At 32.7% G+C, this 21,104-nt stretch overlaps 10 protein-coding genes across 10 annotated transcripts; 6 read left to right on the plus strand and 4 right to left on the minus strand.

Moving 5' to 3' along the window:
• Window positions 1-182: 182 nt before the first annotated feature.
• BX664DRAFT_385389 (uncharacterized protein) lies at window positions 183-1,869 on the minus strand. The gene is made up of 6 exons (XM_051549249.1): window positions 1,383-1,869; window positions 1,243-1,309; window positions 1,041-1,174; window positions 917-968; window positions 757-852; window positions 183-634 (listed from the first exon to the last, which is right to left on the minus strand). Exons 1-6 carry the CDS (start codon window positions 1,641-1,643, stop codon window positions 321-323), a joined length of 924 nt encoding a protein of 307 aa, XP_051399626.1. The 5' UTR covers window positions 1,644-1,869; the 3' UTR covers window positions 183-320.
• Window positions 1,870-2,946: 1,077 nt separating this feature from the next.
• BX664DRAFT_279372 (mitochondrial threonine dehydratase) lies at window positions 2,947-5,010 on the minus strand. Its single transcript, XM_051541442.1, has 6 exons — window positions 4,632-5,010; window positions 4,453-4,541; window positions 4,258-4,396; window positions 3,827-4,180; window positions 3,286-3,765; window positions 2,947-3,212 (listed from the first exon to the last, which is right to left on the minus strand). The coding sequence occupies exons 1-6, from the start codon at window positions 4,969-4,971 to the stop codon at window positions 2,977-2,979; spliced, it is 1,638 nt and encodes a 545-aa protein (XP_051399627.1). The 5' UTR covers window positions 4,972-5,010; the 3' UTR covers window positions 2,947-2,976.
• Window positions 5,011-5,204: 194 nt separating this feature from the next.
• Window positions 5,205-6,883, minus strand: BX664DRAFT_331371 (uncharacterized protein). The gene has a single exon (XM_051545126.1). The coding sequence runs from the start codon at window positions 6,670-6,672 to the stop codon at window positions 5,350-5,352; it is 1,323 nt and encodes a 440-aa protein (XP_051399628.1). The 5' UTR covers window positions 6,673-6,883; the 3' UTR covers window positions 5,205-5,349.
• A 1,287-nt stretch (window positions 6,884-8,170) lies between these two features.
• On the plus strand, window positions 8,171-8,855 carry BX664DRAFT_358430 (uncharacterized protein). Its single transcript, XM_051548039.1, has 2 exons — window positions 8,171-8,221; window positions 8,285-8,855. Exons 1-2 carry the CDS (start codon window positions 8,197-8,199, stop codon window positions 8,605-8,607), a joined length of 348 nt encoding a protein of 115 aa, XP_051399629.1. The 5' UTR covers window positions 8,171-8,196; the 3' UTR covers window positions 8,608-8,855.
• Window positions 8,856-9,266: 411 nt separating this feature from the next.
• On the minus strand, window positions 9,267-12,112 carry BX664DRAFT_331373 (tRNA synthetases class I, catalytic domain-containing protein). Its single transcript, XM_051545127.1, has 4 exons — window positions 11,802-12,112; window positions 11,665-11,733; window positions 10,323-11,520; window positions 9,267-10,224 (listed from the first exon to the last, which is right to left on the minus strand). The coding sequence occupies exons 1-4, from the start codon at window positions 12,061-12,063 to the stop codon at window positions 9,333-9,335; spliced, it is 2,421 nt and encodes an 806-aa protein (XP_051399630.1). The 5' UTR covers window positions 12,064-12,112; the 3' UTR covers window positions 9,267-9,332.
• An 889-nt stretch (window positions 12,113-13,001) lies between these two features.
• On the plus strand, window positions 13,002-13,769 carry BX664DRAFT_264206 (phosphatidate cytidylyltransferase; the record flags this gene model as incomplete). Its single annotated transcript, XM_051540806.1, has 3 exons — window positions 13,002-13,075; window positions 13,138-13,286; window positions 13,528-13,769. 3 exons carry the CDS (start codon window positions 13,002-13,004, stop codon window positions 13,767-13,769), a joined length of 465 nt encoding a protein of 154 aa, XP_051399631.1.
• A 1,202-nt stretch (window positions 13,770-14,971) lies between these two features.
• On the plus strand, window positions 14,972-15,654 carry BX664DRAFT_331383 (uncharacterized protein). Its single transcript, XM_051545128.1, has 3 exons — window positions 14,972-15,031; window positions 15,095-15,310; window positions 15,394-15,654. Coding segments are annotated over exons 1-3 (315 nt in total). The 5' UTR covers window positions 14,972-15,029; the 3' UTR covers window positions 15,491-15,654.
• Window positions 15,655-16,915: 1,261 nt separating this feature from the next.
• On the plus strand, window positions 16,916-17,315 carry BX664DRAFT_314060 (uncharacterized protein; the record flags this gene model as incomplete). Its single annotated transcript, XM_051542649.1, has 2 exons — window positions 16,916-17,154; window positions 17,225-17,315. The coding sequence occupies 2 exons, from the start codon at window positions 16,916-16,918 to the stop codon at window positions 17,313-17,315; spliced, it is 330 nt and encodes a 109-aa protein (XP_051399633.1).
• Window positions 17,316-18,496: 1,181 nt separating this feature from the next.
• BX664DRAFT_385395 (uncharacterized protein) lies at window positions 18,497-19,001 on the plus strand. Its single transcript, XM_051549250.1, has 3 exons — window positions 18,497-18,509; window positions 18,572-18,781; window positions 18,863-19,001. Coding segments are annotated over exons 1-3 (315 nt in total). The 5' UTR covers window positions 18,497-18,507; the 3' UTR covers window positions 18,966-19,001.
• Window positions 19,002-20,018: 1,017 nt separating this feature from the next.
• Window positions 20,019-20,746, plus strand: BX664DRAFT_121079 (uncharacterized protein). The gene is made up of 3 exons (XM_051539755.1): window positions 20,019-20,121; window positions 20,188-20,397; window positions 20,482-20,746. Coding segments are annotated over exons 1-3 (309 nt in total). The 5' UTR covers window positions 20,019-20,119; the 3' UTR covers window positions 20,579-20,746.
• Window positions 20,747-21,104: the final 358 nt, after the last annotated feature.

Consider the following 21,104-nt stretch of genomic DNA (forward strand, 5'->3'; position numbering starts at 1 on the left):
CGTCTTTCTTTTTTTTATTTTTTATTTTTCATATCAACCAATCAAAACAGACATAATCAAAGGAACGATAAAGAATAATATATATATATATATACTGATATACACACATAAGGATAATCATGAAGATGGAATTAGAAAGAATAGAATAAAAACAAGAATACAAAAAAGGTAATAATAATAATAATAATAATAATAATAATGAAAAAAAATTGGGTATAATAACAATAGTGAAAAAAAAAAAAAGACGAAAGGGAAGGGGAACACTAAAATGAAGATGAATGAATGAATGCGGAGAAGATGGATAATATAATAGATAAAGATCACCAAGTATGATTTGCGTAGCGTTCACCAGTTTCCAGTAATCCAACAGCCATTTTCAATGCATTTTCAATTCGAGTACCGAGAATACCTTGAGGATCATCATCTTCTTCCTTATCATCTTCAATTTGACGTCGTTGTTTCTGTCGTGACTCAGTATTGATTAAAATAGGTAGTTGTAATAAGACTTTACACATGGTAATGGATAATTGCATTCTTCCCCATATGTTGAAGTAGGACAGTGCTCGTAATTCTTGTTGTAATTCGTAAAGTCGCATCAATTCAAATTGAACCACCTGATAGTATTGTTGAGTGGCTACACAAAAAAAAAAAGGAAGAGAAAAAAAAAATCATCATCAGTCTGTTTTCTTTTTAAATCACATGGAAGGAGGAGTTTCATATTTTTTTTTTTTTTAAAATGGGGATCTACTAACTTACATACAAACACCTCACGCATTTTTCGGAAGGCGACCTCTATATGGATGATGGCATCTTCACTGATATGCATACCAGGATTGGTTTCGTTCAAAGCATCTATCATGATAAGGATGAGTTTAATTGATATATAAAAAATTCCCTTTTCCCCCCAATCACTTACATATAAAAGCCCGCATGGTCTGAAATTCCCCATCCATCATTTCATTGAATAACTAAATGTTACAAAATAGATAATATGTTAGTATCACGATTACATATATATATATATATATATATATATTTACCTGATGAAGAACACGTTGTAAAGTATCATTTGGATTTTTTGTACTTGATTGAAAATTTTGTTTCTTATTGGAGGATAAGTCATACATCAATTTGGTGGAAGGGTCGGATAATGTTTCGTAAGCCAATGACAGGACTAAAGTTTGAATCAAGAAGTTAGTATGCATGTCTGTATATAAATAAGAATTCGAAAAATTTATTTACGTTGAAAACTTTCAGTTGCTCGAGGATAAGGTGGAACAAACTTATCAGGATGACAGACCCTACTACGCTATAAATATCATCCAAAAAAAAAAGGATGAAAATAAGTTTCATATCAATCAAAGCCTTATTATTAGTTTTACCTTGATATAGGCTCGTCGAATTTCTTCTGGTGTTGCTTTTTTAGTCACATTCAATACACGATAGTAGTCAGGGGCATTCAATATCTCTTCTACAAAACGATATTTTTGAGCATCGGAACCAGCACCGGCTTTTCCATCTTGGCTAGGAAATGTAGGAGTACTAAGTTTGTTGGTTGTTGTTGTTGTTGTCGTTGCTGGTGAAGTCGACGATGCCGAAGTTTTTGTTGAACTGACAAAAGATAAGGGATTGATAAAAGGCATATATATATAATTTTTGAGTGGAAAATATCTAAAAAAAAAAAAAATGAAGACCGACTTTCTATTTGACAAAAAGTATAAATGTTATGTCTTGATAAGTGAATAGAATGGTATACAAAAAAAAAAAAAAGTCAGGAGCGACTTAGTTTGTATATGTATCTTATGTCAAAAGGGTAATTGAATAAGTAACCGATTGATAGTGGGGAGTATTAAAAAAAAAAAGGAAAAGAAAAAAAAAAAAGAAAAAGAAAAAAGAAAAGGAAAAAAAAAAAAAGGAGACAAGGAATCCATAGAGGCATAACTTTTTTCACATGCCATCAGCGTACCAGTTGAAGACCTGTTTTCGGTTCCCGCCTAACTATGAAGAAACTGAAAAGGGCCCGTGAAATTTACTAAAAAGCATAGAACATATATAACATATGTGAATAGATGTACGTTATTCAATTATCATAATGGAAAAAATTAAAAAAAGTTGTATATATTTATCCTACCTTAATCCTTTCTTATCATATTCTAAACTATCCAATCAAACCAATACAGTGATACAGCTTTTGATTCTGTAATTTTTTTTTTTTTTTTTTTTGGTTTTACTGAAAGAATGATTCCTTAGCCGGTATTCGTTAGAGATTCTTGGAAAAACTCTTTTGTTCATCTAATGAAATACTGTAGTGTCAATTGACAATCATCCTATCAGTTGATGATAGTATTCAGTGACTATATATATATATATATATAAATATATATGTGTGTAAAATGATCGTCATCCATCTAGTTTATCATCATTTGTCATCATCATCATCATCATCATCAACATATGACGATCTTTATCATTTGTATAATCTCATCATATACTGTAATAAATTTACTTTTTAGAAGTGTTCTTCCTTTAAGTTGATTTAAGCTGATACAATGCCATTTTAGGAAAGCCTGTCGAAATTTATATGAATGCCAATATATCGTAATGACAACTGAAACATGCTTTACAAAGAAAATCTTATTCACGACCAAATCATCCCCGTACGGATAGATACGGCCAATACCTCCTATTGTTTGTTTCTTCTTTTGTATCGTAAAAGGAGATAAATACAGTAAAAAAAAAATATATATAGTTAATGTTCGTCTTAGTTTATTTACTACTATATCATATTTCAATAAGATCTACCTCAAACAGAAAAAAAAATATATATGATTATGATGAGTTTTTTTATTTATTTATTTAATTTACGTTATCATTAGTTACTATTATATCATCATCCATCAATAATCGATCATTGAATGACCATTGGTAATTATCCATCATCATAAATACAAGAAAAAAAGAAGTCTATGTTTTTATTCAATCATATCGTAAAAAAGTTTTATATACTACATTATCAGTTTCTTCTATAAAAGTATATCCTAAACTATCCAGGTATTCATTCAAAAAGTCATTATCTTCCGGTGGCACTTGCATTCCAACAAAGACCTTGCCCATGTAATCCCCGTGATGACGGTAATGGAAAAGGGAGACATTCCAAGATATGTGTAAACCAGATAAGAATTTCATCAAGGCACCGGGACGTTCAGGAAATACTAAAAGGTAACAAACAAACAAAAAAGTTAAGTCTTTTCCATTTCATTTTTATCTTATTTTTTTTTAATTTACCAAATCGGAAGACGCGTTCATTTTCTACTTTATGTTTTCCACCAATCATAAATCTTGCATGTGTTTTAGCCAATTCATTATGGCTGACATCCCAACCTTCCATTCCATGAGATTTCCATTTCGCCAACACTTCTTGTACTTCCGATGCCAAATCATTGACTTTGAAACTGATATAGATACGTGCCTTGTCGGGAGAAGAGTATCGATAGGAGAATTCTGTGATGTTTCTAGGAAGGACTTGTTCAATCATCTTATGGAAACTACCAGGTCTTTCAGGAATCAAAACATTGCAAAAGGCTTCCGATTGTTCACCTATTTCTGCACGATCACTGATAAATCGTAATCGATCGAAGTTGACATTGGCCCCTGAGATAATCGCGATATGAGCCCCTTTGGATTTCTCTCCAGGATGACTTTGTAGGTATTTCTTGACAGCCGCCACCGATACCGCTCCAGTAGGTTCACAAATCGATCTTGTTTCTACAAACAACGGAACATCAATAATCAAATTGTTATTATTTTTTAGTTCTTTTTATAATACCTTCAAATACATCCTTAATGGCAGCACAGATTTCATCATTGGTCACATTCACCATTTCATCCACTAAATGATGAGCCACTCGAAAAGTTTCTTCACCCACCAATCTAACAGCAGCACCATCAGCAAAAAGACCCACTTCATTCAATTCTACACGTTCATGAGATTCCATCGATTGTGTCATGGCGTTGGCATCACTTGCTTCACATCCTATGATCTTAATATGAGGTGCAATTCTTTTGACATAACTGGCCACACCTGCAATCAATCCACCTCCACCAACACAAATATAGATAGCATGGATATCATTCACATCATGTTGTCGAAGAATTTCAAGTCCAATAGTACCTTGTCCAGCTAGAAACAAAAAAAAAAAAAAGAATCAATTAATATCGACTTTACTTCGGATCCGATTTTTTTTTTTTTTTGAGTACCAATGACATAAGGATCATCATAAGGAGGAATATTTGTCAAACCTTCCTTTTCCATCAATCTAGCACATTCAACCTTGGATTCATCAAAATCATTTCCATGTAATATCACTTCGGCACCTAACCGTTGTACGTTTTTCCACTAAAAAAAAAATTGCAGGTGAAACTTATTATTCTATTCTAACTTTATAAACTTACCTTGATAGCAGGAGAATGAACTGGCATGACAATCTTGGCTTTGATACCTAAATGTTTGGCAGCATAGGCTACTCCTTGAGCATGATTCCCTTTTTTTTCAAATGAAAACAGAAAATAATAAGAATAATCAATAAATAAACAAATCCATTCAAAAAAAAAAAATCATATTTGATTCTTACCAGCAGAACAAGCAATAATACCAGCCTTCTTTTCTTGTTCTGTAAGGTGAGCAATTCGGTTATAAGCACCACGGATTTTGAATGAAAAGACAGGTTGTAAGTCTTCACGTTTGAGATAAATACGAGAATCAGTAGCACCTTTTAATAATTTAGCATTGATAGTAACAGCTTCTTGTAATGGGGTTTCCTTGATAATGTCATAGACTCGAGCTGTCAAGATCATACGCAAGTAATCGGGTTCTTGTTCTCCAAACTCTACTTGACGAACATTACTATGAAGATGAGGATTTGGTTCTTGTGTATCAGTTTCTACAAGTCCTTCTGATCTTGGTGGTGTCATAATTAATAAGGAAGACTTGGTATAATAATAATAATAATTAAAAAAAAAAAAGAAAAAGGAGACAAAAGAAGAGAACAATTTTTTTTTTTTTTTGTTTCAGACAAAAAAGATATAGGGATTGCCGTGAGTCATGATTTAGACATCAATTCTTTTATCCAATCAGCATAAAGTACCATGCACTTTCAACCGCGGACAATCAAAATGAATTTTTTTTTTATAAAGTATTCATCTTTCATTTTTATTGAATGGAAATATACAAAAAAGGGTAAAATAGAGAGAAAGGAGGTAGGAAGGAGGATATATAGACAAAGAATAAATGGAAGGAGTAAATAGAATAACTATTGATAATAAGTGAGAGGGGGGTATCAATACTAAAAACTATGATGTGATATCGATGTTTCTGTTGGTATCCAATACGACAGTCGAATGTTGTTGTGATGAAACACAATTTGATTCCAATTGAATTTCAAAACGACCCTTTCTAATAATAGGATGATCATTATTGTTGGAAGAGAGAGATTCACCGTTGTTATTTGGTATTGAATGCATTCGTCGTAGTTCACGTACGATGGGTAGATCACATGTACTTTTGCTTTTGGCGTGATGCACCTGAACTTTACATGCTATGTTTGGCGGAATAGGAGGTGGTAAAGAGAGAGTTTGACGATGTTGTAATAAAGCTGATCGATGTTTCCGTAAAGTCGGTGCTGTCGTTCCTGTAGGTAATGGTGGTAATTGATGCTGATTGGTTTTTATTGCTACTTTTTGTTTTGTTGTTGTTGTTATATTGGTCCCATCATCCATACTAGGTCTTCTCCAAAATCCAGTATCCCAAATTTTTGCTGATCCACTTTGTTGACTATGAATTGATCCAGAACTAAGTACTGACCAATCCGTTTCATCCCCAGCATGATATGAAGAATAAGAAGGCCGGTGTTGATGATTATAACCAGTGGTGACTATAGATGATGCAGAAGAAATAGGGCGATATGTAGAAGTGTGGCGGCTGCGTCCAGTAATAGCTGTTCCGGTAGTTGAGGTAGCTGCAGGGTCATCTTGATCCAATTCATCATCCGAGAGAATCTTGATACCAGCCATATCTGCAAATTCCTTGGCAGTTAAATCCTCGGAGTTCACAGTCATATTCGAAGCCGATATACATGATATATGTGAATAATGACGAGAATGGTGGTAATGGGCTGGTCTATTTGAGTTGGAACCTGGAGTAGAGATGATGGATGAATTTTGTAAACTACTGGTATGTCGATGATGAGATGATGGTGTAGGTGATCGTTTAACAAGAATACTAGGCGGTGATTGTATAGAGACTGTAGATGGACGTCGATGATGTTGACCAGTGGCTTTCATATATTGATTCCTTTCAAAAGAATCATCTTTGGAATAAACACTATATCGAAGTTTATTTTGAATGTTGTCATTGTCGTCATCATCGGTATCTTCGTGACCAGTGGTATCATCGTCAGTATCATTTTGGTCATCTTGATCAGTAAGATTACTGTCTTGTCTTGTAGTCTTGTAATGACATTTATTGTTTGGACGAAAAGTGTCTACTATTGACGAGTGCTTGCGTCTGTTGATAAACTTGACTAAACCACATTTGAGCTTTGAAAAAAAAGGTTCATTCGATTTTGTAGATGATGATGGACTATCAAAAGGAAGGCTTTGTAAAGTGTTTGCCATTTGTTGTTTGTAATGTAATGTTTCAAGAAACACACACAAAACAAACAATGAACGATAACAATCAACAACAAAAGAAGGAGGGAAAAAAAAAAGAAAAGAAGGAAGAAGAAAAAAAAAGAAGAAGATATAAACGGAGAATATTGAAATATGATAGAAAAAAAGAGGGGAAGGGTAGAAAGACACACACACACACAGACAAGGAGAAAGAAAGAAAAGAAAAGAAAGAAAGGGGTCAAGTCAATGGCCTAGCTTTTCAGTCCAATATAGAAAGAAATCCATGATTTTAAACACAGCTGCACCCGTATCTTATAGTTATGCACTATGAATGCATAAGGGCTTCTCCTTTGATGATTATATCATATATATATATAAAAGGGGGGAGGAGAAAGAAAAACTGATTACTAAATGGAACCATTTCCATTCATCAACATAATAAAAGAAAGAACAGGGATGGTCTCGGATAATCATCTATTTTTTTTCTTTCTCTCTTGCCGGGTAAAAAGAAATAATAATAATAGTAATAATAATAATAATAATAATAAAAAAGATTACAAGACTCTAAAAGGAGAATCAAAAGATGATTTCAACAAAAGAAAAGGAGTGAGATTTTTAGAGTGAAGAATGCACGTTATTCACTTCTAGTAAAAGACAAAATAAAAACTACAAAATAAAGTCTCAAATACAGAACATTATTTACATTATTTTTTTCTTTTTTTTCCTTTTCTTTCCATCATGTTACTATTTTTGGCGCCATCATGTTTCTTTTTAAATCATTATGATAAATGTACTTGTTTGTTTTTATCTTGGTTGATTCATCTGCATATCACCCCCAATATCCATCAACTTACCTTTTTTGTTTGGTAGAATGAAATAACAACTGAGGAAGAACGTGGGTACTTTCGGTCCAAAAAAAAACCTGTTGTACCTGATAATGAGAGATGAATTAGAAGAAAAGAAAATAAAGATCATCCATCAGTTAGTTCATCGGTGATTAAATACATCTTGGCCATTGCTTGGAGGAAAATGTTTTTTTTTCTTACTGTATAGATTTTATATAAATATAAATAAGGAACAAAGAAGCATTATTTTATACTGTTTATGAATAAGAAGGAGGAAGAAACAAGGAGGAGGCAAATCTAAAGGGGATTTGTCTTTATCTATTATTCTTATACCTGGATGATAAACTAATGGACGATGGAGTTCCATTGAACAGAAATTCCGATAGATCAGAAAAAGAAAAAATAGATTGGATAAGGAAGAAATATTTTGATATGAATGTAAAACCTATCCAGTCAAATCTGCATATATGACGTATATGTATTATGACTTGACAATAAAAAAACGTGGCAACCACACTAACCTGTTTTAGTCATCTTTTTATTGAATGTTTGCGGATAATGAACCAGAAAAAAAAAAAAAGCTTTTTATCACACTTTTTCCACTTTTCAATTTCCTTTTTCTTTTCATTCTTTCTCACTTTTCTTTTTCTTTTTAATTTCCTTTTTTTTTTTTTTTAATACAAAGATGACCAAGTGTAGTTTTATATTTGGTAAGATAAAATAAATAATGATGTTTTTACTTTAGAAAAAAAAATTCATGGATTTCTTTATAGCTGGCAAATCAGGACGAAAGATCTCTTTAGAAAATGTAGCCCATTCATGTCCTCAATGTAAAAGTGAAGCATCCGTCCGATTGACACGAACTGAACGACAATTGATCATACTCAACAAACGTATTAAGGACTCTATCTCAGTTCGTTATGAATGTGAGGATTGTAGTTGGAGAAATACAGAATTACCGAACGAAACATCTATGGCCAATTTACAACGATATCTCACCACCACCAGTTATACAAGCTTAACTAATTCAGATGATTATCCTATGACCTTTGAAAGTGGCAAGACAGCTTATTCTATCTCCTCTTTTCATTATTGATGAACGAATGGATTATCTATTGCCACCAATCATCCCTCAGCATCAATCATACATCTTCAACAAGCATTACCCATCATCATCACTATTATTTTATATATATATATATATTTATCTATATTTATTTGACCATATACATATAGACATTTAGACAGAATACATAGATAAACACTCTTTCTCAGATATCCATATATATATATATATATAGTCCTCATTATTATTAATAGATTACATAGATTCATTTTTTTTAGATACCCTTCTTTATTTCCTTTTTTTTTTTTTAAAAAAAAAAAAACCACTTGATCTCCTTAGTTTACCATGATGTTTTAATGAATCACTATCCCCTGTCTCTCCCTAATATCTTTTTTTTTTTTTTTTTTTTGTATACTAAGGAAGAAATAAAATAGAAATCCACTTTATTACCCCTTCTTTTTCTATTTTCGGTTATCCATGATGGTACAACGTGACACCTAAAACAAACAAGGTTGCATATTCCAATTGCTTCCCCCTCTTTTTTTTTTGATCAATGAATGGAATGTAAATGTTTGTTTTAACATTGTATATGTGTTTTATTTTCCCAAATATTTTTTTTAAAAAAAAAACCATATCGATCAAGCTAAAGAATGAAGATACTAACTAACTAACTAACTAACTAACTAATACACAACCTAACAGAAAAAAAAAAAAAAAAACTAGATCAAGCTATAACTATTTATCTATATCTAAACTTAGGATGATTTGCCATTATCTTCCTTCAAAGTCACAGTACGATTCATCACCAAGCGACCAATAGCATCCTTGATATTACCATGTTTTGAGAAAGCTTCCAAATCAATTTCTGTATCCCAATCCAAACAAAAGTAACCAGTACGCACGAATTGCCATCGCATGCTTTCCTTATCCTTGCCTCCAGTCTTCTTGATCCAATCGGCAATATGATCGTAGATACCCACATTTGCAATAGCCCCTTTGACCACGTGTAATGAGTTTTCATTGATATCTTTGAGATAGCCACCTTCCACTCGATCAGGATTGTCATGTTTGAAAAGTGCTTGATATAATCGTACTTCATCCAAGGCTACAGGTGAATTGTGAGCGGGTGATTCGGCCACCCAGTGAATATATGTCTTGGGTTTCTTGAAAGCCACATCGTTTTCATATTCACATACCAATTCTTGAATGTTTCCTTCACTATCCTTCTTGGCTTCTACAAATCGTACAGGATGTTTCAAGTGCAACAAACCAACAGACTTGCCAGGGGTCAAACGGTAATAATCCTTTGAATCTTCTTCACGGAAATCAGAACGATCAATGTACAACACCTTGGTAAAAGGTACCTTGACTTCACCCATGCTAGGATCCCGTGGTTTGTTGGGTACAATCACTTCTTCCAGGTAATCATCCGGTAAATTCTTCAAAACCACCTTCAAAGGTTCAGTAATTGCCATCAATCGAGGAGTTGTGTTATCCAGATATTCACGTGTCTTGGCATCAAATCGTAAAACATCAATCACTGTTTTGTTGGTTGTTACACCTAATTCGAGAACAAAGTTGTTGATGGCTTGAGGAGGTACACCACGTCGTCTAATGCCAACAAGGGTATACAATCTAGGATCATCCCTATATATATTAAAAAGAAAAAAAGAAAAGAAAAAAAGAATAAGTTTATTTGATACCATCTTTATATATACATATATACATATATATCTCCAACTTACCAATCATGAACATGACCTTGATTAACCATATTGAGAATCTTTCGCTTGGACATGATGGTACCAGTCACATTGAGTCTTCCATATTCCCATTGCACAGGCTTGTATACTTCAAGAGCATCCACCAACCAATAATAACTTTCACGAGATTGTCTGAATTCAGTTGTACATAAAGAGTGAGTGATATTTTCCATAGAATCAACCAAACAATGGGTATAGTCGTAGGTAGGATAAATACACCATTTGGAGCCAGTACGATGATGAGGTGTATATAATACACGGTAAGCGATCAAATCCCAGAACTGAGGATTGCCATTTTCCAAATCCATTTTCATTCGAAGAGTGATTTCTCCTTCCTTGTAACGTCCTTCCTTCATCTTGATAAATTGATCCAAAGTTTCTTCAATAGGTCGTTCACGATGTACACAAGCCACACGAGGTCCTCCTTCATCACCACCACGAGAAGCATGGATTTCTTCTCCAGTACATTGACAAGTATAAGCATGTCCACTCTTGATCAATTTGATAGCCAAATCAAAAAGTTCTTGGAAATAATCAGATGAATAGGTGATTTTCCAAGGTTCAAAGCCAAGCCAACGAACAGTTTCCAAGATAGAGGTAAAGTACTTTTCTTCTTCAGCTTCAGGATTGGTATCATCATATCGAAGATAACATAAACCATCGTATGCTTTAGCATAACCAAAACTGACATTGATAGCCTTTGCATGTCCAATATGAAGGTAACCATTGGGTTCAGGAGGGAATCGAGTCATTACTTTTCCACCAGTTGCTTTCAAATGTTGTTCCATAAGTTCAGGTTTGATTTGTTTATTGCCACCAGGTTTATGTAATTTGGCCAATTCACCTTCAAAGAACATTTTCGTAGGATCTTGTTTGGTTTCAGTAGATTCAGTGGCATCTTTTGTAGTATTAGCATCCTTGACTTCCTTCTTGGCTTTGGGTTCCTTCTTCTTTTTTTGAGGTACATCACGTTCATCCTTGGGACCAAGTAATGCCAAATATTGTGCTTCCAATTCAGTCTTAGTCAACCCACCATCAGCCCACTTGAGATTTGGTAATTTGCGAGCAGCAGCTAAAGAAGGACCTAATGTCTTGTATCTATTGTTGACAATGTTTTCCTTGTTGGTTTCGATATATTCGGCAATAGTTTGTTTGATTTCTTCTGGTGTGATCACCACCCCTATATTTGTGTTTGATAAGGATTCTTTGTGAGTCACTCTATATACATATTGACATACCCAATTTCCTTTTTTGATACCTCCCGATGTACACACACACACACATATCACTTTCCATTTTTTTATTATTATTTTATATCACTTACCAACGCCAGATGCTTCATTGAATGCGGTTTCATCAATAGTATCCAACTCTTCTACAAACTTAATAGCAGCTATAAAGAGAATGATATTAATGTTACTTGTAACTTGATTTTTTTTTTGTTTCCATTATTCTAATTACCAGCCACTTGATCAGTTGATTTCAAATCGCCTTTGATGATCTTGTTAACAATAAAAGTACGGTGAGATTGAGCTTCTTTGGTAATAGTAGAAGCCAAGTTGTATAATAGATTGCCAATATCCTTGTCGCAGCCAGTTTCTCGTACCTTGGCTTCATCGATGACAGCTTCTAAAGTAGGTGCTAACTTTTTGTTCTTGGCAGTATCTTTGGCCTTTTGTTCAGATAGACCAATTTTCATAAAAATAGGAATAAGTTCATCCATAGTAATTGCTGATAAAAATGACAATATAAAAAAAAATAAAATAAAAAAATAAAAGAAACAAGAAAAAGAGAAAAAAAAAAAAGAAAAAGAGGAGAAGGTTTTTTTTTTTGGGCCACTCAAAAAGATCACTCCAATCTTTGTGACTGAAGAAAAAAAATACAACTACAACCAGTAGACGGCAAGATCAAATCAAGCAAAAAAAAAAAAAAAAAAAAAAAAAAAAAACTCAGCTGGTATTTTTTTTTTCTTCCTTTTTCTTTTTATGTATGGATAAAAAGGAGAATAATATCTTTGTTTCCAATGATTAATACTGAACTGGATAATATAAATAACGAGGTAAAGAAAATATTATTTATTATTATTATACTTTTATTATAACTGGAAATGTCTAACCTCTATTATCGTTTTTCATCCACTTGTTTTATGCTTCTTTTATTAGTATGTATTATCACTCTTGGTCAACAAGCTATCGTGTTATCTATTTATATCATTCAAGTAAAAGTCTTCCAAGTAAGTCTAAAATATAATTTATTTATTTATTTATTTATCGTTTTTATTATCATAGGAATTACAAGGTCTCTATCTTTTTAACAATCACACAAATAAGCAACACTATTTGGATTGGTAAGACTGATTATATGATATTTTTTAATTCATTCATTTTCACCTTGTTTCTTTTTATGGTTATTATCATTAATAAATAGGTACCTTTTTATTGTATGGAGTGCCTGGATTCTTACTGAGACTCTCAAAGTGCAAATGGATTATCTTGCTTGGTTGCGATTAACCTGTGCTCTTGGTTATTCCATTTGTAAGTTAAAAAAAAATCAATTTCTTTTTAAATGATACTGATTGTTCTTCTTCTTATAGGGTTTGTGTTATCCATTCTCTTATTCAATACTGATGATATGATGCCACAACTGGGTCACTTTTGTTGGATGCATGTTATTCATCTTTATTCTGTCACTCAGGTTTTTATCTTATCTTTGAATCTCAGTCATGGTCTATATTGGTATTTAGCAAATGCATCTTTATTTTCCCATTTTATTGACAGTATTATTATTTGTTTATTAGGTTCTTATTTCCTTGTTCTCTTGTGATATGTAATGATATTGCTGCTTACATTTGTGGTCGATGGTTTGGTCGAACAAGACTGATTTCTTTAAGTCCAAATAAAACTTTGGAAGGTTATATTGGTGCCTGCTTCATCACTCTGCTATTTGGTTATAAGGTAATTTACATATTAAAAAATAGAATTTATCATTATATTGCATAATTTCTAATGACAATTTCTTATCTAAAAAAAAAAAAAAACTAGTTTTCGACTTGGCTTACTCAATTTGACTATTTATTCTTGAAGGTAAAACAAAAGAAAAGAAGATATAAAAAATAGTGTTTCTTTTTTTCTCACTTTTGTTTCATAGGATGCACCTCCTATCGCGCAATGGTTGGAAACGGGTATAGGTAGATGGACTCAACATCAAATTCCTGATCACATGCAATATCATGGTGTTATCTTAGCTCTCTATGCTTCATTGGTGGCACCTTTTGGTGGATTTTTAGCCAGTGCGTTGAAAAGAGCAAAAGGGATTAAGGATTTTGATCAACAATTTATACCTGGACACGGTGGAATGAGTGATAGGATGGATTGTCAATTACTCATTGGATTCTTTACCTTGGTATATCTTCATTCTGTAGTTATTTGAAAGAACAAATATTTTACTTTTATCGTTATTTTTATGCAATAAAGTTTGTACAATGATTGGTTACCAATGAAATTTTTATGTACTGAAGATATGTTTTGTATTGTTTTTTTTTTTTTTGTTTATTAAACTAATGGTTTGGGAAAATATCATGGTTGATGAGAAGTGTTATTGCTCATACGACAAGGAAATGACACGGTCTTCTAAAGGGATAGGCACCGGAAAAGACTTAGTGTTTGTTACACGATCAGCCAAAACGGCAAGCTTGGAAATAAGGCCCTCTAATGCACTCAATCTTTGCGCCGAGCGAAAATAAAAAAAGGGCTATTTTTGAACATGAAATTAAACTTGGAAAAAAAAAATGTCTAGATGATCCTATTCGGGACTATCAGTAAACTTTGTTTTTTTTTTTTTTTGTTGCCCTGATGATGAATGACAAGCTAACTTTTTTTTTTTGGAATACAGAATACAAATAAACAATATATTCTAATATGATATGGACGATGATGGAAAAAAAGGAATATAAGATGCTTCTTTTTTTATTTTTATTTTCACTTTTAACATTATATAGTATTGGAATACAAAAGAAATAAGAGAAATCATACGTTTTGCGGGTGAACGGGACCTGAAGTTCTCAGTTCTCTTTAACCAGAATAGTACGTGTGGCTGGAACTTCATCCTATAGAAAGTGATTATAAAAAATGGATGATGATAACGATGATGTTGCTTGGCAAATTTTTTTTTTTTTTTTTGTGAACTAATAGATGGCCGAGGTCGGTAAACGTTTCATAAAAGGGAACTTGGAATAATTTGCTCACTATAGTAAGATTGAACATCCGATTGACGGCTTACCTTAATTTGTGTTTTAACCCTTTCTGACAACAGAAGATAACATCTTTTCCCCCCCCCTTTACATATAAAGATGATTGGCAATAGATGATGATGTACAAATAGTCATGTAAAATAAAGAAAAACAATACAAATCACGTTATAAAGACAATCGATATAAAAATAAAAAGAAGAAACAAAAAAAAAAAAAGAAAGATGCTGGAACGCGTTCAACCTCATTTTGTGTGAGAATAAAACTACCATCCAATCAGGGATAGGTTACATGCACTATGCGTTTTTGTACTACAATTTCAACAATATATTTGGTTTCGAGTTTTGAAAAGACGAAAAGACATAAAAAGGGGCGATTCTCAAGATTTTTTTTTACTTTTTCTTTTCTTTATCATTTTAAAACACTTGATTATATTATAAAACATGTAAGTTTCTTATTTGATGATGGATGATGACAGATGATGATTGACTTTTTTTTTTTATCATAGGGGCCTCTCTGATCTCTTTGGCAAGCAACACGAAGAAGTTGAAAGCGCTTCTCATGAACACAAGGGTTCTCTTACCCACGAAGCCATTGCTGGTGCTGCCGCTTATCAAGCTCTCAAGGCTTACAATGAACACTGTGAACGTGAAGGCAAGCCCGTTGAACACGCCAAGGCCAAGCAACTCCTTGCTGGTTTCGCTGGTGCTGCTCTTGACAAGCTGTAAGTGTTTTGGAGGAAAAAAAATAAGATGATGTATATAGAAAAAAAAAAGAGGGATATTGATGAATGTTACTTTTATTTAGTGTTGAAACCAAGGGTTTGGACTTCGTTGACAAGCAAAAGGCCAAGCGTCACGCTGAAGAACAACTCTCCTCTCACTACGATTCCGAATATCAATAAATGTATTGATTGGTTATCACGTTGTACCTTTTTGTATATTCCCCTCTCCAATCCGTTATTCTCTTAGTTTAGTAAATATTGTCACTGTATAACAAAGAAGAATAAATAAAAAATAAAAAAAAAATACTCTTTGGAGTTATTTTTTTTTTGTATATTAATATTAATGTTTATCGTGTCATTCATTCATTGGACTTTCCGTCTTATGATGCTATTTTTGAAAGACATGCTATAATAGATTATTATATAAAAAAAGCCTTTCTCTTTGGTGCTGTCTTTAAGCGGGGAACGTTTGAATTAAAAGTCAGTCGAAGCTTCATGATGATGATCAATATGTTAGGATGGATGGATGATATGTGATGGAGTTGCTTAGCGTAATGATTAGGTTAGAAAATAGATGTAGGATAGGTCAGTGATTTTAGTCTATTGAAAAATAAAAAAAAAAAGTTGATTATCTTATCTACATTTGAAAAACTTGTATTCTATTATATATTCGTTTGAAAGCAATAAAACGCTTTACCATCGTGTAGTTAATATACGTTTGTTGTTAGAACATCTGTACTCTTTTATTAATAGTGTGTGTGATTCATTCGCTGATCAGCACTGTGAACATGTCAGTCTTTATCAAGGCTCATTGCTAGTGAAGCAGAGTGGTTTTCAAAGTCCTATTTTTCTTTCTTTTATCTTTCTTTGGTGATAATTTTTTTTTTTTATTTTCGTTCCTTTTCTTTTCTTTCCTTTTCTATTTATTCACTTTAATTTTAGTATATCAAATTGTTAGCCTTTAGTATTTATATTTTCACTCAATAAAGTTTTTTATTTTTTTACAATTACTTTGTTACATGTCAACAGAATTGATTCCATCTTTTAAGATGTCCTTTTTATTTTATGTTTGAATGCATTCTTTTTATTTTTTTTATCTTATCCATATATTACAGGTACGAAATACGTTGATATATTGATACGATAGGGATATGGATGATATGGGATGACGGGATAACAGGATGATACTACATACAGCACGATAAACACGACAATTGTCTTTGAAATTGAAGTTCACAACGTAACCAAGGGATAAACAGGTCATCAGAGCACTATCTTTCAAATAAAAAAAATGCTGGTGTGAGAATAAAACAGTCAACCAATCATGAACATGTTACATGCACGATGCATATAATAGATTCTGGTATCGTACAAGATGATCTTTTGGTAATGGATTAATTTTTGTTCATGATTGATCTTTTTTTTTTAATATTTGTCTTCCTTTGTGCTACTTAACTAGGTTCGTTTCGAACTTTGACAAGTGGAAGATATAAAATGGGCGGTCCTCAAGATTTTTTCCTTTTCTTTTCTCTTTATCTTTTCAATACACTTGATTATATTGTAAAACATGTAAGTTCTCATTGATGGTAGTTGTTGTTGTTGACGATGATGATGATAATGAAACTGACTTCATTTTTTTTAATCGTCAGGTCCTTCTCTTCTTTCTTTGCCGGATCTAAAAACGACACAAAGGGCATGATTACCCATGACGCCATTGGTGGTCTTATCGCTTTCGAGGTTGCCAAGGCTTACGAAGCCCACTGTGATCATCATGGCAAGCCCGATGATCATGCCAAGGCCAAGGAAATGCTTAGTAGTTTGATCGGTGCTGCAGCTACGAGGGTGTAAGTATTCTGAAAAAATAGGAGAAATAATGATGTATAGAGAAAGAGCATTGATGTTATTTTTATTTAGTGCTGAAACCAAGGGTTTGGACAACGTTGACGAGGCCAAGGAATACGCTGAACAACAAATTTTCGATCAGTACGACCAATATTATGTATGAATTGTATTGACTGCTTTTTATATTGTGTGTATCTTTTGTATATTCCCCTCCTCTCCAATTCATTAATCTTTTAGTTTAGTAAATATTATCACTATATAACAAGGAAGAAGAATAAAAAAATGGACTCTAAGGAGCACTTTTATATACCAATATCACTATTTACCGAATCATCCATTCAATGAGTAAGAAAATATAACAGATTAGATGGATTTAGAGTTTATAGTGCCACGAATTCTTTCTTTTTTTGTGTAGTTTTTAATTAGAGAGTGCATGGATTGAGGCCCAGTTATTTCCAAAACAAGCTTTTGACCTAGTCTATACTGTAATGATGATGATCGACATACGAATGATGGATGGTATGTGATTATTGATGATGATGGACGTTGGATGGTATGTGATTTGGCACTTGTTGTAGATAGTTAGTTAAATAAGAGAACAGACGTAGGGGTAAGTCAGTGATTTTCAAAGTCCTATTTTTGGTTCTTCATCTATTGCATAATTCTGTTTTTTTATTTTCTTTCACTTTCTTTTCTTTTCTCTTCTTTTAACTTTTTATAGTTTTATTATATTCATTAGTATAGTCGTTAGTTTATTTATACTTTTTATTCAATAAAACTTCTTATTTTGTTACTACTACCTTGTTACATGCCAACAGAATTGATTCCATCAAGACGTATTTTTTATTTTATGTACGAATGCATACTTTTTATTTTTTAACTCATCCATATATTGCAGATACGAAATACGTCGATACGTTGACATGATAGGGATATGGATGATATGGGATGACAGGATAACAGGATGATACTACATACAGTACGATAAACACGACAATCATCTTTGAAATTGAAGTTCACAACGTAACAATTAGCTCCAAGTGATAAATAGGTCATCAGAGAGCAGTGTCTTTCAAACAAAATGTTGGTGTGAGAATAAAACAATTATCCAATCATGAATAGGTTACGTGAACGATGCATATAGTGGATTCTGGTATCGTACAAAATGATCTTTTGGGAATGGATTAATTTTTGTTCATGATTGATCTTTTTTTTTTTTTAATATTTGTCTTCCTTTGTATTACTTAACTAGGTTTGTTTCGAACTTTGACATGTGGAAGATATAAATGGGCGCTCCTCAAGATTTTTTCCTTTTTTTTTGTATCATTTTAATACAGTTGATTACATTATTAAACATGTAAGTTCTCTTGATGACGGTTAATGATGATAATAACCGACTTTGTTTCTTAATCGTCATAGGACCATGTCTAATCGATTTGGGGAGCAGTACACACAGGTTGTAAGCAGCCCACATAAAGCTAAACTTAGTGTTGAACTTGTTGCTGATGCTGCATGCTACCGAGCCATCAAGGCCTACAACGCACACTGTGAACGTGAGGGCAAGCCCGTTGAACACACCAAAGCCAAGGAACTCCTTGGTGGTTTCGCTGGTGATGCTCTTGACAGCATGTACGTACTTTTTTTTTTTAAAAAAAAAATAGGATAATGGAAAAAAAAGAAGGGATATTGATGAATATTACTTATATCTAGTGTTGAGACCAAGGATTTGGACGTCATTGACAAGCGAAAGGTCAGGCAATACGCTGAAGAGGTACTTAACGATGAATACGACCAATATTATGAGTTGTATTGATTGCTTTTTATATTGTGTGTACGTTTCGTATTTTCCCCTCCTCTCCAATTCATTATTCTTTTAGTTTAGTAAGCATTATCGCTATATAACAAGGAAGAAGAATAAAAAAAAATGGACTCTAAGGAGCACGTTTATATACCAATATCACTAGTTACTGAATCATCCATTCAATGGGCAAGAAAAGATAATAGATTGGATAGATTTAGAGTTTATAGTGCCACGAATTCTTTCTTTTTTTGTGTAGTTTTTAATCGGGCAGTGCATGGACTGAGGGTCAGTTATTTCCAAAACGAGTTTTTGACCTAGTCTATACTGTAATGATGATGATCGACATATGAATGATGGATGGTATGTGATTATGAATGACGATTGATGATGGATGATAAGTGATTTGGTGCTTGTTGTAGACGTAGGGGTAAGTCAGTGATTTTCAAAGTCCTATTTTTAATTCTTCATAATTTTTTTTTTTATTTTCTTTCTTTTTCTTTCTTTTTCTTTCTTTTTTTCTATCGATTTTTTATAGTTACATTCATTAGTATAGTCGTTAGTTTATATATGCTTTTCATTCAATAAAACTTTTTATTTTATTACAACTACTTTGTTACATAACAGAATTGATTCCGTCTTCGACATGTCCTTTTTATTTTATGTTTGAATGCATTCCTTTTATTTTACTCATATATTATAGGTACAAAATACGTCGATATGTTGATACAATAGGGATATAGATGATATGGGATGACAGGATAACAGGATGATACTACATACAGCACGATTAACACGACAATCGTCTTCGAAATTGAAGTTCACAACGTAACAATTAGCTCCAAGTGGTAAACAGGTCATAAGAGAACACTATCTCTCAAATAAAAAATGTTGGTGTGAGAATAAAACAATTATCCAATCATGAATAGGTTACATGCACGATGCATATAGTTGATTCTGGTATCGTACAGAATGACCTTTTGGGAATGGATTGATTTTTGTTCATGAATGAATCTTGTTCTTTTTTTTAAAAAAAAATATTTGTCTTTCTTTTGTACTACTACCTTAATAGATTCGTTTCGAATTTTGCTATAAAAAGAGCGCCCCTCAAGATTTTTCCTTTTTTTTTTTTATTTATCATTTTAATACATTTGATTATACTATAAAACATGTAAGTTCTCATTAATGATGATTGATGACGATTGACTTCATTTTTTTTTTTTTTTTTGATCGTCAGGCCCCTCTTTGATCACTTTGCCGAACAACACGAAGAAGTTATCAACGCGGGACATAAAGCTAAACTTAGCCACGAACTCATTGCTGCTGCTGCTTCTTATGAAGCCGCCAAAGCTTACGAGGAACACTGTGAACGTGAAGGCAAACCCGTTGCACACGCCAAGGCCAAGCAACTCCTTGCTGCTTTCACTGGTGCTGCTCTTGACAAGCTGTAAGTGTTTTGGAGGAAAAAAAATAAGATGATGTATATAGAAAAAAAAAAAGAGGGATATTGATGAATGTTACTTTTATTTAGTGTTGAAACCAAGGGTTTGGACTTCATTGACAAACAAAAGGCCAAGCGTCACGCTGAAGAACAACTCTCCTCCCACTACGATTCCGAATATCAATAAATGTATTGATTGGTTATCACGTTGTACCTTTTTGTATATTCCCCTGTCCAATCCATTATTCTCTTAGTTTAGTAAATATTGTCACTGTATAACAAAGAAGAATAAAAAAAAAAATAAAAAAAAAATACTCTTTGGAGTTATTTTTTTTTTTTTGTATATTAATATTAATGTTTATCGTGTCATTCATTCATTGGATTTTCCGTCTTATGATGCTATTTTTGAAAGACATGCTATAATAGATTATTATAAAAAAAAACCTTTCTCTTTGGTGCTGTCTTTAAGCGGGGAACGTTTGGATTAAACGTCAGTCGAAGCTTGATGATGATGATGTTAGTGTGATGGAGCTCCTTAGCGTAATGATTAGATTAGAAAATAGATGTAGGATAGGTCAGTGGGATTCATTTTAGTCTATTGAAAAATAAAAAAAAAGATGATTATCTTATCTACATTTGAAAAACTTGTATTCTATTATATATTCGTTTGAAAGCAATAAAACTCTTTACCATCGTGTAGTTAATATGCGTTT

The sequence above is a fragment of the Halteromyces radiatus genome (assembly GCF_025201355.1).
Source record: "Halteromyces radiatus strain CBS 162.75 chromosome Unknown BX664scaffold_4, whole genome shotgun sequence".
Lineage (NCBI taxonomy): Eukaryota > Fungi > Mucoromycota > Mucoromycetes > Mucorales > Cunninghamellaceae > Halteromyces > Halteromyces radiatus.